Here is a 16,741-nt window from a genome sequence, read left to right as displayed (position 1 = left end):
AAGTTTGGAACATTGCCTAACACAAGCTTTCTCAAGGAAAGGACAGAAGCCTATGTTCAAGCATCTTAGTCCCATCTACCTGCTGTGCAGGAGAAAAATGTGTGGGATAAAGATTTATGAATATATAATAAAATTCATATTGGATTACAGAAAATCATTTTTATTCTGCTGCTTTAAATGGATTTCGATGTTTATTCTGAGATGAGCATATGTGTCATGAGAATTTAAACATCTTATCCTAGTACAATTGAATGTCAACAGAGGAAATCTAGCAGACTGTTTGACTTTATTGTGGGCATCCCCTTCAATCGCCCTAAGCCTGTAATGCCATTAATATGCCACAACTGGAGCTCAATTACAATATTTCAAACAAGGTATAACTGAAGTTGGTCCAGTGAGGAGCATTATTTCTATTCATCATTTCTTAAGAACATCAAGACTAGGCTATATTCAAAGTCTAGCAATTTAAAAACCTAGTGGTTTCTAAACTGAAATAGCAGTTAACATGGAGGCTTTAACTACCATCCTGTTTTATTGGCACCTGAGCACTGTACAAGATTATTGACTTTCCCAAAGACAATCAAGTCAAAACTACCAGCATATACATATATGTATACAGCATATACATAAAATATGTATATATTTGACATTATTTGGGAACCAACATAACTGTAGCCTACCTCTAAGTCTCTAGATTTCTTCTGTCTTACAAGAAATATTGGTTTGCCAGGGATTCTCCTTTAGCCACAAATATACATTAAAACTGGATCTTTGAAGGATTTTATTGATTTTGTGATGGGCATAATTTCTTGGCCTGACCATCCAATGCTTTTATTGTTTAAAGGCAGGGAGATTACATAATTTTACTGAATTGGGGAAATAACCCACTCCTCATTCTTGTTATTTAGTTGCATTAAAAAATAAAATTCTTTCTATATCTGTCTATATCTATCTTTCTGTATCTGTTACTAGTCATTGTATTTCCTATCTCTAATGAAAGAGCTTTAGATACCTTTTTTAAACTCAGTTTGAAGCAATTGAATCTGTCCTTTGGGGTAGCTTCACCATTATCATCATCATCATCATCATCATTATTACCACCAAAATAGAAATGTGTTTACAACAGACTTGGAATGACTAATCACTGGCCATCAACTATTCAACTTAAATGGAAATGTAGCCTATTCCTAAAAATATTCTAGCATGACCAAAATTTCGAAGACTCCAATGATATGTCATCAATGCCAATATTTCACTGTTTTTATATGTGACTTTCAGGAAGTCCTTACCTGAAATCTCAAACTTATTATAATTTTCCATTCCCTTTCCTCATTACAACACTTATTATTTTGAAATTATTGATGAAAGATTTCAACAAAAGGATCTGGTCATCCACCCTTAAAAAAAATAAACCTCTAAGAAACAGAAGCTAAGTGAAAGTAACTAAAACCTTGGTCAAGAAGAGAGGCAGGGCCATTACTTTCTAATATGAAGGTACATCCCATATATTTTACAATTTTTCTTTTATTTTCTCTATTAACACCTACTAGTCTTGAACAAATGTAGACTGAATCAAATCACACATAAACAAAGATATAGTTAAAAAACTAAGAAATATGTCGGTTAATATTGGGATTTTTCTCTTAATACATCTCAGCATCAGGCTTTAATAATTGTGTTAAACTTTTTCTAGCGCTATATTGACAAAGGAAATAGGACATATACATGGACTCCTGTCAATGGCACAGATTACAGGTAATTAATTCTGTTTAAGTTTTATAAATGGAGATATCTTTAAAAATAGAATTTTCAAAATGTAGATACAGTATTTATAATCCTGGATTTTTTGTTTTAAAAAATCTTTCTTAAGTATACCTTATGCTATCCATATGGCTTAAGAATGTTTTTTTTCTTAATAGAAATTGAATGAAAGTAGTATTTCCTAACAACTCTACAAGAACTGGGGATAATAACTGTATCTATCTCATAGGGTTATTGTAAGAATAAAACGAGATAATGTGTGTATGCATATGTACACACCCTTTGCAAACTGATATAAATCTATATAATACAACATAAATGTTAATTATTAAGATCTGTAGTAGTAGTAATAACTTCTAAATACACATCAATGTATGGATACTGGGTAATTTTCTAATTTAGAAATAATATGCTATCACTATTTTAAGTCTGTATGCTAGTATAAATAAATATAAAGAGAATCAGACTATGTGATTCTCTGATTTTTCTCCACAGGATTTTCTGCTTTTAAATTTTCACTTGAGTTTATTAAATAGTGGTAGCAAATGAACATTAAAACCAAGCCAGGACAGACCCAAATTATGAAAGACTTTAAAAATTCAATCTTATTCCCTTTCTTACTCCTTGTAGTAACACTACCTTTCTTGTTCTCTCACTCAAAGGGTGATTGATGCACATGGGCCTTGGAAAATTGTATTAAATTCGACATATCTAATTCTGCTGCAGCCAAACAGGAACAGCTCGTATTTCAAACTAAATTCAAAAGCATGCAAATTATATTTCTGTATGAAAACATAAACTATAATGGAATCAACGTCCACTTTTATTTAAAAAAATAACACGCTCAGATGTGCACAAATTATGAGCAACTCTGTCCATAAAATTATTATATCTTTACACCATTCCTCACTTATATACCTTTTAAAATAAATGTCTAAGAAATGATTTACCAATGTTTTGACACTACACTGAGCCACAAATCCTGTGGCAAAGTAGGTAAGTCTTAGTTTGACTCTTCCAAGGATAGAATAAAATATGATCATGGAAAATAAACTAGCTATGAAGTTAATACACCATGCCAAATTCTGTCTTTTACCTAAAGTTGTAAAATTGTGAAAAAAAAGAAAAAGGTAACAGTTAACTCCCTTTTCCCCAAAATACTACCTCACTATACAGTGATCTACCCATGTGACAGGAAGACCTGAGTTCAAATGTGGTCTCAGAAATATACTGTGTAACCTTGAGAAAGTCAATTAATCTCTATCTACTTCAGTTTACTCAACTGTAAAATAGCACCTCCCTCTCAAAGTAGTAAAAAAACCAGATGAAATAATATTTGTAACATAACATAGTGCCTAGCACATAGTAGGCATGTAATAAATGCTTGTTTTCTTCCTCCCTTCCTTGTGTCTCTCTATAACATTCCCTACACTCTCTCTCTCTCTTTCCTCTCAACATGTACATGGTCACCAGCTATTAATTAATTCTTTCCTTCACCAGAGTTCCTAGCTCCTTATACTCATTGATGCCTTTGCTAATTGGGGAAAAAAAAAAAGAGGTGATAAAACCTAGGATGCCACCATTTACCAAAGATGTTTTTGTGATAAACTCACATACCATGAGACTTTAGTTTGAAAAATATCCCTGTACCTTTATAGATTAACAAATTAGAATTACTGACACAGGATTTGCTGTATTGGTCAACCCAACTTCAGTATTATTTATTCCCAGCAACATTGTCAAACAAATGATTGATTTGGAGCCGAAACCTGGAATCAGTTCATAGATTTGCCGCTTTCTACCTTATGACTTTGGGCAATTCCATTAACCTCACTGGACCTCAGTTTAGATTCCTTTAAATTTAGTTGGATTAGATGACCTCTACCATTCTGTCTGTCTCTAAATCTGTGATCTTATGGTTCTACACACTGTTGCCAGAGTAACTTTCTTAAAGCATAGCTCTGAACATATCACTCCTCTATTCAAAAACTTTTAGTGATTTCAAAAGCCTTCTGAACTACATGGAAAGTCACAGCATAGTATTCACCTCCCTGTCCTTTGGCCCAAATCTACCTTTCTAGCCTTAACATCACACTACTCACCTATCTGATACTACATTCAAATCACCCTGGAATACTCAGCATTCAGTAGTGAAGAGAGTACCAGGCCTGGAGTTAGGAAGACTCATCTTCCTGAGTTCAAATCTGGCCTCAGACACTTGCTAGCTGGGTGAACCCTGAACAAGTCACTTAACCCTATTTGCCTCAGTTTCCTCATCCATAAAATGAGCTAGAGAAAGAAAGGGCAAATCACTCCACTATCTTTGCCCAGAAACTCTCAAATTGAGGTCGCAACGAGTCAAACACAAATGACAAATAACTCAATAACATGCTTTCCTACCTCAACATCTTCATTCATGTCATCTGCTCACTGTGGAATTGCTACTTCCTTCCCTACTTCCCTCATCTACTCCTGCCAAGCCCTCCCCATCCTTCAAGATTTAGTTCATGAATGACCTTCTTCATGATGTCAGCTTTCATTCCCTCATCAGTCATACTAGATGTGATTTTTCTTCAGATTCTGAATGCCCATAGCACTGCTTTTTACTCTCTTACTTCACTTATAGATAATCATAATCATAATAATTTGTGCCTGGAATTTTGCTAAGTGCTTTATAATTTTCATCTCATTTGATCCTCATAACAACTCTTCGAGGGAGGTGCTATTATTATCCCCATTTTATAGATGAGGAAATTGAGACAAATGGGAGTTAAGGGACTTATCCAGGGTCACACAGCTAGTAAGTTGTCTGGGGCCAAATTTTAACTCAGTTCTTCTTGAATCCAGGCCCAGTACACTACCCCTGTGCTATTACCTAAGAACAAAAAATGTATATTTTTAATGTTTCTAATATTGACAGTAGCTAGCACAGTAAGGCACATATAGTGGTTGCTTGATAAATATCTATTGCATGAGTGAATATTAATTCAGGTATAAACTGTGATTTAGGCAACTTCTAATCTCTGACAAATTGTCAAACTGTGAAAAGTGCAGTGGATCTACCATTGTTATTAAGGGAATTAATTATATGCTAATTTCTAGAGAGCTAATGGCATGGGGTTGTCTTCAAGAAACTTAGAAACTAATCACCAGGGAAACAGACCTGGAAATTCTGACTCCTGAAATGTAGTTTCTTTTCTTTTTTTTCTTCATTGCTTCTCCATGATCAAGAGCCTTAAAGAGGAAACATGCCAAAGCAAATCTGACTTTTCATAAGAGAGGACGTAACCCAAAAGCTAAAAAGTATCTTAGCCTATCGAAGACTGCATAAAATGGGAGAAAACAGAAAACAAAACCAAAAAAAAAAACAAAAAACAAAAAAAAACAAAAAGCAAAAAATACCTGCAAGGGTTTTTGATGGAAGCTGTGTTCATGGTGTGAAGTACTAGCACCATGTCACAGGCTTTAGTGTGAATAACAAAAAGGTGTTCTGCTTCAGTAAGAAGAAAAATATTTGCAGATCAGACAGATAAAGTTTATTGGGATGAACACTTAGCTGTACCTAGGTTATTATATTTCTTTATATCTTGCCCTAAAGATGTGCAGGTTTTCTCTTCCATTAAGAAATATTTATTTAGTACTTAAAAACTTTGACATACTGTACTAGGCACTTAGGAAATACAACAGTCATAAAAAAGAGAGGGCCTTTTTTTTAAATGTCAGAAATCGTGGTCAACAGTTGTATGAAGAAAGCGTTGTTGAGTGGAAAGCCATTCCCCCCCCACCCCCACTCTGTTTGATTTAGTTAAAAATGCCAGTGGGAAAAAAAATCAGACTCCGGTATTTAGATCCCAAGAACAGAGCTTAAACAAAATGCTCCCTCTGGTGGCATTTTATCTAAATTACAGGCATAGTGTCTAAAGATTATAAAGAGCCTCTCTGGACTGAAAGCATAAACTTTTACAGTGAAGGTGAATATAAGATAGTAACATCACTGACTGTAGGGTTTTTTATCCATTTTGTTTGCTCCCAGAGCTACATCTGACCTGAAATGGAAAGATCTAAATTCTGCAGCATTTTTCTAAATGTCGTATCTTAACTAATCAGTGAAGATACAGATCAGAGATTGTAACATGAGCTCCAATATATTCTTAGCATGTCTGTTTAAAACTTTAATAGTGCTTCTCGTGGGCCTTCATAATATTGGCTGCAGTCGATGAAAAATAATCTAAATCCACAAGAGTCACATTGTAGTAGCCTTATTAGGCATAAGGTTATAGTTTTAATTAGTAGCTTCTGTAAGCAATATATGCTAATGGGCAAGCCAAATTGTTCTAATTTCCCTAGAGAGGAATAGGAGGGAGATTATCACCAAATATTCAGTAATTCTTCTCTGTACTTTATAAATGGCAAGTGAATCATTAAGGGTCATCTTGCTTCCAGACCAACTGCAATGCTTATTTTCATTTTAATTTCTGCTGCTACATATAGGAGGAACTTACCTATAAAAATGAAGCAGGGGGGAGGATTTTCATTAGTGTTTTATTCCTCTGACCTTTTTCCTTGAGGAAGGTTTATGAAATCATTTCATGATTAAGAAGGGTTTAGGAATTAGAGTGAGCATATACTCATGATAATATCTTGCCCTCCTAATTATGCTGTAACAAGTAAATGATTACCATTGCTCCTCTTTGAAGTTTAGAATACAAATGACCTCAATATTTCTAACCTCTATGTTGGCAAACACAGGGTTTTATATATAATACTAGGAATTACCCAAAGAAAGAAGAATTAAATTTAAATTTTCTGTTGTTTTCCATGTTTGTATTAACTACAATATGATTATGCACAGTTAAAATTAGAGGTGAAGGATTTGATCAACATTTAGGTCTTGTGAAAGAAATTATATATACCCTTTTCACATGAGTAAGGACCTTATCCTAAGATTGGAATTGGCATTGTGTGACAGAAAAGCAAAAATTCTATTTAACTCACCACCATGTAAGTGGATAAAAAAAAAAAATACTCACCCCCAAACAGTTCACTGATATACAGCAGAAATAACCAAAATAGTCTGCAACTGGCCATCTGAAGCCCAGGCCTGCGCGTAACTCCAAATCTTAGAGCTTGAAGTCATCTTAGAGGATATTTAGTTTAAGCTTTCCACTTTACAAGTCATGAAACAGTCTTAAAGAAATCTAAGTAATTTCCACTCAAGTATCAGAACTAGTTGTTTCAGAGACAGCTTTAGCTCCCAGATTCCTTGATTGCTACTGCAAGTCTTTCTGATATCACATCTCATTGAACTGTGTGTTTCTAAATAAAGTTATAGACTCAAGACATTTTATTCACAGGGGGAATAATCAATGAATTTAGGGATTTTTAAATAGGAACATTTGCAAAAAGCTTATGGGAAGAGGGGAATTTGAAAGGGACCTCAATTATTCTGCTTGAAATTGGTTGTCCAAGGAATTTTGGAGGGACCCACATTTGCTTTCTGACATAAAGTTTCTGTCTCCTTTTTTCAGGAAAATTAAAATTCATGTAACATTGCAGTTTTTGCAGTTAGAAGCAAAAAACTGGGGCTTTAGGGCAGACGTGGCCAACAAAAATTAACCAGTAGAGGCAATCGAACCATGAGAATTGGATGTGTAAGTGTGCATTTGACAATTATATAAAACATCCTACCATTTGGAAAAAATTCCAAGGAAAAAAACCGGCAATTAACATCTATAAGACAACACTGAACCAAGTTCTTTCCCTCACGAGAACGTGAGTTCCTTGAGGCAAAGGACTTTGTCTTTATATACCCAGAATTAAGCTTATAATATCGGGCATATAATAAGCACTTAATAAAAGCTTATTGACTAATTGACTGACTTAAGTGAGCAGCCAATTGGTGGGTCTTTTTATTTTTTTTTTTTAAACAAGTAATAGTACTTAGGCTTTGGTTTACATCTTCACTATAGGCCATGCCCCTACAAGGTGCCAAGTATGGACTGGGGCTCAGCATCCAATATAGGACTAGGTCAACCACAGCTACTCTATATAGTGTAGTAATTGCTTACATTTACATTATGCTTCTTATTTTGCAAAGCACTTTGATCACGATAACCCTGTAAGCTGGGTAATATATTTTTAATTCTCACTTTCTATGAGAAAACTGAAGCTCACAAAAGTTAATGAATGAGCTGTCCAAAGTCACACATATCTTAAAATAGACCAAGTCAAAAACCCTTCTAAAGTCCACTAAGGAAAAGAATCCAAAACTAATCTGTCATCTCAGGAAATCCTAATGACTAAAGGCCTCAAAGTCACACAGTTGTCCCTACAGACTCTCTCTTGTGTAATCTAAACCATAGAAAAGATGTGTTGGAGCCTTCCTTGGCATCAAACTAAACCACTGGTCCAAAGGAGCCCATTCTAAATGTTATTTGAAGGAAAAAAAAAGTAGCACTTTGAAACCTCCAGATAAGTAACATTTTAGTGAGATAAGCTTTTGAGATATTATTTTATTCTGTTAAACCACCTGTTACATAGCCTGAGAAAATTATGGAAAAAAACTTTTTGGTCAAAAGGTAAGCTCCTGCTGTTTTGTATAGAAAAAAACTTATGAATGTAAATTTTTCTGATTGCAAAAACCATCTTAAGGTTAAATTCTATAATGGTGCACAATGTAACCTCATCCTAGACTGACTTTTTTAAATTCAATATTTTAAACAGAAATATCAATTAAAATAAAATTTTTTTTTAAAAAAGGAAACTTTACTTCAACCCCACTAATGTCTACTCCTCATTGTTCTATATGGTGCCAAAAGGGAAAAATTAATTAAATATTATTTGCTAAATCCTCTTTTGTGGTTTTTATCTCCAGTTTCCTTGTCAAAGTGCTTAATGTCTATAGAATGTAAGCTCCTTGAGGGCAGGAACTGGTTCATTTTTGTCTTTGTATCCCTAGTGCCTATCATAATGCCTGGCACATAATAGGTGTTTAATAAATGCTTGTTGAATGAATGTTTAATCTTTACTCCAACAAGGAAGGAGTGGTAGCAGATCTTTGGATTCTCCACTCAGTCCACTGTGTCTCTTTGTTTTGTTTTTCTTTTGTTTATGCTTCTCTTGTTTCTATTGCAGTTTGGCCTTGGTATTACCAACCTACAGTTTTTACTATATAAAAGCCAAAATAGAAGAGACAATAACTCAGGCCAGATGTAAGTACTGTGAAAGAGACTTCAGGGTCTGATCATTATCTCCTAATATCAGATTTTGGAACACATTTAGCTTATAGAATACATATGGAATACATAAAGCTTATATATTTCAGTAGGTGTTATTACCAAATCTATAGCAATGATTCTAACCCATTCCAAACATGCAAGGAACAAGAAATATTCTACATAGATAGAATATGAGCAGGTATTCCAGTTTCACTGGTCACCCTTCCCACCCTTCCCCGCCTTGCTATGTGCTTATAGAATCATTGCCTTGCTGTATCCTCTGTTGCTGTCATTTTAAGGGTCTGCTTATGGCATTAAATGTTTCACATGCTAAATACTAACGTAAACTCTACTCATAGTAATGTAGTAAAGCTTTTTTTTTGTTTGTTTGGTTTTGCATTTGGCAATGGTAATATTGTGCTTCAAATTTTATACTTTGCTTGAATAGTTAAATAGTAATGGCCTTTGGCTTTGGTTTGCAGATAAGCTTTGCTGTCATGTCTTCTAAATTATAATATATATGAATATCTCCAATAATTTGACTGGATAAGATTTTGTTTAAGCAGCTTTCAGAATGTAGTATTAATTAATGGTACTTTTGCCTATGCTATATTCTTATCCATAGTTGTTTTGATTGTAACTACATTTAGTTAAGTAAAAATGGCCATCATATCCTCTTAGCCTGTTTCAAGTATCAATACTAATGATAAAATGTGTGTTCAGAAAATTTTTTTTTAAAAAACTGCTTATCAATTACTCCTAACAAATAAGCTCCAATTTCTCTCACTTCTCTAGTCAGCATCCCATGCCTTTCCTTGCTTTGTGTACTCCATACTATTAGTTGGAAAAACTGCATCTTCTATAGTCACTTGATGGGTACTAGATATGATGGTCTTTTAGCAACCAGCAATTTTGCATGAGTTATTTCTTAACTTAATGAAAGTGGGAGTAATTAGTGGAATTTTAATAATTAATAAATGCTTCTATTTATAGACTTATATTTCTTAGTGTTGCACTTGCATCTAATAACCTGCAAAACAGACCCTTGAAATAGCCACAGTACATAGAGGGTACTTTAGTGATAAGTGACAGTACATACTTTCCAGTCTTCAAAGATGTTTGTCTTTTTTCCAGACTACAGCTGTACATAAATGAACCTTTGATCTATGCACAATATTTTTATTCAAGAAGCTCATTGAATAAAATATTGTTTGTGACCCCTTTTGCTTTACCCTCTTTTTTTTGTTTCCTGGCTTTCTCTTTCTGATGGATTTTCACAGCAAAAAAAGTCAAAGTGAAGGGCAAGTATCTTCTTGTTGATCAATTTCTTTCCATTTAGTGCAGTTGAAATTTTCCATTTATATCTCCATTCCTATTGGATACTTTCCTCTGTGCTCCTCACTTGTTAGATTCTCCCACATGAACATTGCCTATCTGATGTAATAAAAGGGGGTGGAAGGGATATGCTTGTGTCTCCCTAAGTGACCTATTTTACATTCACATTGTCATTAATTTCCATTCTGTGGGGTTTTATAATTCTCCATGTTCTGGTTCATGTCATTGATAAAGTATGTTATGGATTCATTGGTAATATTAGTTTATGCATGAAAGCCTTTTTAAGAAACTAAAGTCATGATAAAATTTTATGACTTCTTAAAGGAAATAAAGACCTAGCATTTTTATAAATTTCACTTCTATAAGATCTTGTTTGTATGATGCTTATTTAATGTAAAACCTTAAGATTTAAAAGTGCACTAAAATATGGATGCTTCCATTATTTTATTACTCTATTAAAAGTATAAGTACTTTCTCCTTGTATTATGAAACTGACCAATGTAATCCCTGAAGTAGTTAAAATAGAAGAAGGTGAGTAGATTAATCTTTCAATATACTATTTTGCTTACTAGGCAATTATTTTAAAGTGCTGAGTTCTCTACATATGTACTCTAGCAGAGCTTAGGTTGTTTTTTCTAATATTGAAACTTCCTATCTGCAGATTCAGAAACGCTGAAACCTGAACACTTTGAAGAATCTGGATATACTTTTATAGCACCAAGGTGGGTCAATTTCTCAAACATAAATATAGTATAATTAAATAACCTAAGAAATATGATGCATAGCAAATTTCAATATGTCATAATATGCTTAAATTTGTTATTAAAATAATGCTCAATTTAACTATGCTATAAGGGCAACTGTTTTTCAAGGTTATCAAAAGAGATAATATAGTTATACACTTAAGTAATACAAAACACTACCTAAATTAAAGTTAGTAGTGATCATAGGAGTCAGAATCATCTATTTCATTCTGCAATACATTTCACTTTGTACAGTTATATATCTTGTATGAAATAGATGCTTCTTATATTAACCTTTTTTTTGAGTAATGCTTGTTACAGTATGTCCTGAAACATCTCTCTTATTTTTTATGCATAAACTCAGACACAATCCCAACCACACTTCTTTCCTGTTCTAACATCAACTATGATAACATACTTACAGCACCTTGGAATTTTAAAAACACATTTATCCCAATGACTCTGTAAAGTAGAAAAAGTATCATAACCTCCATTGTACTGAGAAGGAAACTGAAGCTCAATAGGTTGCAGGACTTTTGGATAATCACAGAATTTCTAAGTTTCCGAAGCAGAATTCAAACCCAGAACTTCTGTATCTTAATCTAGCACTTTCTATGAAACTCACTTTTATAGACCAAATTCATGAAGACTAGATATTTTACCCCCTTTAAGGCACAGTTGTATCTCAACTACTCTTTGCACTGATCGTTATTAACCTATTATTCACTCAACAAAATTCCATTTAATCCACTCCTTACTTACATAATGAATTCAAGGAATTAGAATCAAAATTACTAAACATTCACTTCACACATATTAGAGGTGCTTTCAAATTCTCTTTTCACATGCAAATATGAATTAGGGTTATTTGAAATGTAACTGAGCTCTCATTTTGAAACCACATTAATTTTGGATTTTGGAAGTACCAAAAAACATGCAAACAAAAGCCTTAGCACTTATCAATTATTCTTCATATATACTCCACAGACAGTAGTACCACAGAGTTTAGAACTTAAATGCAAAGCAAAGCCGTTTTGCATTGATCCTCAATTACTTCATGTAAACTAACCTTATTTCCTCATTGAACAAATAAAATTCAACAAACATTGATTATAGTGCCTTCTATGTGTAAATCAATGTGCTAAGCATTCCGGATACAATGATGAAATAAGACAGAACTTGCTTCCAAGACCCTAATAATTTAGTAGGGGAAATGAAATATCCACAAATATTATGATGAAAATTAGAATATGATAAGTGGAAAAAAGTGTTCAATTTAAAGATTTTAATACAGTCACTTTCACATGGAAGGATTAGAGAAAGCTTTGTGGAAAAGTTGATACCTGAGCTGGATATTAAAGAAAGGAAGGATTACAACCAGAAGAACAAATAGGGAGAAAGTTTCTTAGGCTTGAGTGGAACAAGCCTAGGCAGACACAAAGGTGAGAAAGGACAAGCCAAGAGCAGAGAACAGTATGTCTAGAATACATAAGATGTGAAACAGGAGAGGAAGCAAAATGAAATTGCAGTGTGTATTTTTGTTTGTTTTCTATCTTTTGTTATAAAAGATGGATTGGATTGTTGAGGTAAGGAAGGAAAGATATATTGGGGAAATGAGGGTAATAGAACAATGAAATGTTGCAACTTTTTTTTTAAAAGAAAAAAGAAAGTTATGTTGCTGCCAAATTGGAGAAGGCATCTAATGTCAGATTATGGAATCTCTCCTTTATTAGACAGACAGTGGAAAGTTGCTGAAGGTTTGGGGATAGGAGAATGAGTGGTATGGTTAGACCTGTTTTGACAAAGATTAATTTGGCAATTGAATGAAGAATGAATTGAAGCAGAGACTGGGGGCAGAGAGAAGCATTGATATTAGTAAGGAAACTTAAAATAATTCAGGTCAGACATGATGAGGGCTTTAAACTAGTGTGGTAGCCTTTGTAGTATAGGGCAGAGATGTATTTGAAAGAATGTGTTGGACTTATAGACATATTTCTCACTGTGTGTATTGGAAAGAATATTAAATTTACAGTCAGATGACGTAGGTTGAAAGAAATTCTGGCTCTCTTAACCTATTACCTATTAACTTGAGCTAGTAATTCTGCTTCTCTGGGCCTCATTTTTCTCATTTGTGGAATGAAGAGGTTAGATTAAATGATCTCTTATGTATACCAATCAGCTACCAGGTCTAGGATGTTACTGGATCCTTAAACAAAGGATTTGAGACTGGTTAAATATAGGTGGTGGGAGAAAAGGTGGTACTTTGAGTTTTGAAGTAGGGTAAATAGAAGAGATAGGGGAGTCAGTATAATTGGTAGGGCTTTGGGGGAGTCTGTTCAGTTTGAACATATTTATTTTGAGGTGCCAGAGAGAGGCATATCTAGTGACATTCAGTGAGGAGTTATAAATGAGATACAAGCTCAAGGGCTAGAGATGCAGATTTGTAAGCCAACTGCATCAAATGATCATAGAAACCAGAGGATAAGGTGATATGAAAAGAGGAAAGCATGAGAGAAAAAAAACTAAGAACAAAGGCTTAGAAATTCTTGTGTTTAGAGTATCAGAACAGGAAAAAGTGACAGCAAAGGGGACAAATAATTAACAATAGAACTGTAACTGATTTAATGTCATTGAAACCAGGAGTGAAGAGAATATTAAGGAGAAACAAACAATAAGTAGTCAAATATATATAATTTTTTAAGGTTTATAAGGCATTTTAATCATAAGAACCCTGTATGCTAGGTACTGAATGTGGCCTCACACACATTTTATAGATGAGAAAAATAAAACCTGGAAAGTTTAAGTGACTTTGCCCATACTCACACACCCAGACTTTTCAACCAGTTAAGTTTTCCTAACTCCTATTTCCCACTGTGCCATGTGTTTCTCTGATACTGCCAAATGATAAGGAAGATGGGAACTGATGAAGACTGGGATAGGGCCACTGGGTAAGGAAAACATGAGTGAATTGGGATTGGTTTCAATAGAGCGGTGGGTACAGAGGCAGCCTACAGCGGTAAATAAAGAAAAATACAGTTTTAAGTGTAAAAATACTGTAGGAGAACTTTGTCAGTAAAGAGTAGAGGAAAGATGGTGATAGTTTGAAGGAACATTGAAGTCAATGAAAATTTTTTTTTTTAAAGATAGAGAAAATTGAGCATAATTGTGGTTGGAGAGGAAGAGGCCTAAGCCAGGAAGAGAGAGAGATTGAAAATGAGTTTTTCAAAGATATAAGAGGAATTAGGATTAACAGAACAGGAAGAGTGGTTATCATCTTGGGTGGGAGAAAAGATTGTCCTCTAGGATAAAAGGGAATGAGAAGAAAATGGGTGAATACATAGAGAAGCTATAGGTATAGAGGAAGAGAATTAAGAGATCATATTTAATAGTTTAATTCTCTCAGTAAAATACAATTTCAGGTCATCTTCTTAACATAAATTTGTAGTGGAACACTAAGCATCACCTCACAATATCCTCAAGTAGGATTAAGCATCTTAGTACAAACGCTAGGATAGGGTGGGGGATATGGGGGGCGGGCGGCTCTAGATTGGAGTTTAGTAGAACTGACATCATGTAAAGTTAGTGAACTGAGGAATTCTGAGATGGAAGAAAATCCATCATTAAAATGGCTGACCATTAGGTTGACTGGATAGTTGAAGTCAAAACACAGTTGATGGGTTTGAAGGCTAAGGAAATGAAATGACTGTACAACAGGAGGAATGAGAGTGAGCAACAGACAAAATTGTGATCAGAGGTTCATTTCAGAGTATAAAATGCTTGAATGAGCCACTTGGTATCTTAGTGTCATCCCCTACTCAAATATAAAATGTTTAAAGGCAGGGAAGATGTCATATGCCTTCTGAATCTTCAGAGTACCTAGTATAGGGCTAAGCATATAGTAGGTTTGCCCAATAAATATCTAATTGAATAACTGTTTGTATCTGTGTTAAGTAAACCTAACCCAAGGGGTTTTGTTGTTATTGTTGTTTTTCAGAGAATATTGTAATGACCTAAAACCATCAGAAAACAACACTGAATTTCTCTTAAATTTCAATGAGTTTATTGATCGAAAAACACCAAACAACCCATCATGTAAGTGTTTGTGCCTTTTGCAGGAAATGCTTTGGGGAAAAAAAGATACTTTAATTCTTCCATTACCCCATTAAATAGTGCTGATATTTATCTTTGATTTATTGATTTCTTTAATGGTCCTGAATAAAGAGTAGGGTTTTGTTTACTGCTTAACGAACTTAATGTGAAATTTAATAAAAGATACTTTTCCAATTGTAGAATTAAGGTATTTTCAGTGATTAAAAAAGAATGAAATGGATCCTTATTTTTTTCAAATCACTGAAAAATACTAAAACCATTTGAATTATTCTCAAATCTGATATAGTATGATTTAGGCTTGCATTTTCAGTGTATAACTTTTTTGGATCTAGCCAACTGTTATCCTCATAAGAGAAAAAGAATACCACCACCGCCTATATAAGTTAGATTCTAAAATTAGTTTCAATATCAGTGGAAAAGGGAAAAAGAGCATACAAAAAAAATACCTGTAAAGAATCTACAGTTGACCCCAACTGAACATGTGTCTGAAAGAACAGACTTCATTAATTTGAAGGATAATCATTTGCCTTCAAACACTGTGGTTCAAAGAAATAGGGACTTTAGCTTAAAACCAATACATCTTCCAATTTCAGAGAGGATTAACTCTTTGGATCACAGGCTATACTTTATAACTCCTAAGAGATATATGCATTTTTATCCCTTAGAAGAAATTTTAAGATCTGCAATTCTCTTTAAAGCAGTCTCTTTATTACAAATAAACTGTTACAGTAAAATACAGTATGAGCTGGAGAGGTATATATAAAAAAGGAAAGGTCAAAAATGCAATAAATCTACATTTATGGATCTGTGATCTCGTCATTGGGCATTCTGTCCTTTGAAGACAACAATTCACCCACACCTTCTCAGTGAATATAAAGAAACTTCAGTCCAAATAAGAGTATGCTTTTTAACACTGATTCTAGCCCCTTTCATCCCATTCTTCCAGTACTGAATGTCTGAGTAATACTTTACCCAAACCTTAAACTTGGCTTAAGTACAGATCTAAGAGTATAGAAATATTCCAGGGTCAGCAATACAACAATACAGGAGTTCTTTTAATACTGTAGAGTTTCGGGGCAGCTAAGTGGCGCAGTGGATAGAGCACCGGCCCTGAAGTCAGGAGGACCTGAGTTCCAATCCGGCCTCAGACCAAACACTTGACGCTCACTAGCTGTGTGACCCTGGGCAAGTCACTTAACCCCAATTGCCTAAAAATAAAAAAAAATTAAAAAAAATAATCATCAAGTATTAAGTATTCTCTGTGTGCCAAACACTGTGTTAGGGGGCTGGTCCGACAAATGCCAAAGGAAGACATTTTATGCCTTCATAGCATACATTTTACTACACATTTATCTTGCTAAGATCAGAGACATAATCCTAAATATTAGCTTTAAAGAGTGGGCAGTGTAATATCCCTTCTGGGGGAAAAACCCAACATTACCATATAATCAGACACATGCTGGCATGGTTCAGTTTAGGCAAGTGAAGAACCATCCTCACCCCTTTCACTTCTTATTGTCAATATCTCACAATACTGAGAAATTCAGTCCTAAACAGGAATAGAGATTGCTGCTA

At 34.1% G+C, this 16,741-nt stretch overlaps 1 protein-coding gene across 2 annotated transcripts in view; it reads left to right on the top strand.

The window, feature by feature from the left end:
* CACNA2D1 (calcium voltage-gated channel auxiliary subunit alpha2delta 1) overlaps nt 1-16,741 on the top strand; it is a 665,469-nt gene that overhangs the window by 614,352 nt on the left and 34,376 nt on the right. For both annotated transcript variants that reach the window (XM_027838804.1, XM_027838803.1), the window contains exons 21-24: nt 1,694-1,755; nt 8,896-8,972; nt 10,975-11,035; nt 15,051-15,148. In XM_027838804.1, coding sequence (XP_027694605.1) covers nt 1,694-1,755; nt 8,896-8,972; nt 10,975-11,035; nt 15,051-15,148 — 298 coding nt within the window. The remainder of the gene's footprint in view (nt 1-1,693; nt 1,756-8,895; nt 8,973-10,974; nt 11,036-15,050; nt 15,149-16,741) is intronic.

The sequence above is a fragment of the Vombatus ursinus genome, unplaced genomic scaffold (assembly GCF_900497805.2).
Source record: "Vombatus ursinus unplaced genomic scaffold, bare-nosed wombat genome assembly UNPS02014830.1, whole genome shotgun sequence".
Classification (NCBI taxonomy): domain Eukaryota; kingdom Metazoa; phylum Chordata; class Mammalia; order Diprotodontia; family Vombatidae; genus Vombatus; species Vombatus ursinus.
The sequence above is the reverse complement of the archived record's forward strand: the minus strand, read 5'-3'. Positions and strand labels throughout refer to the sequence as shown.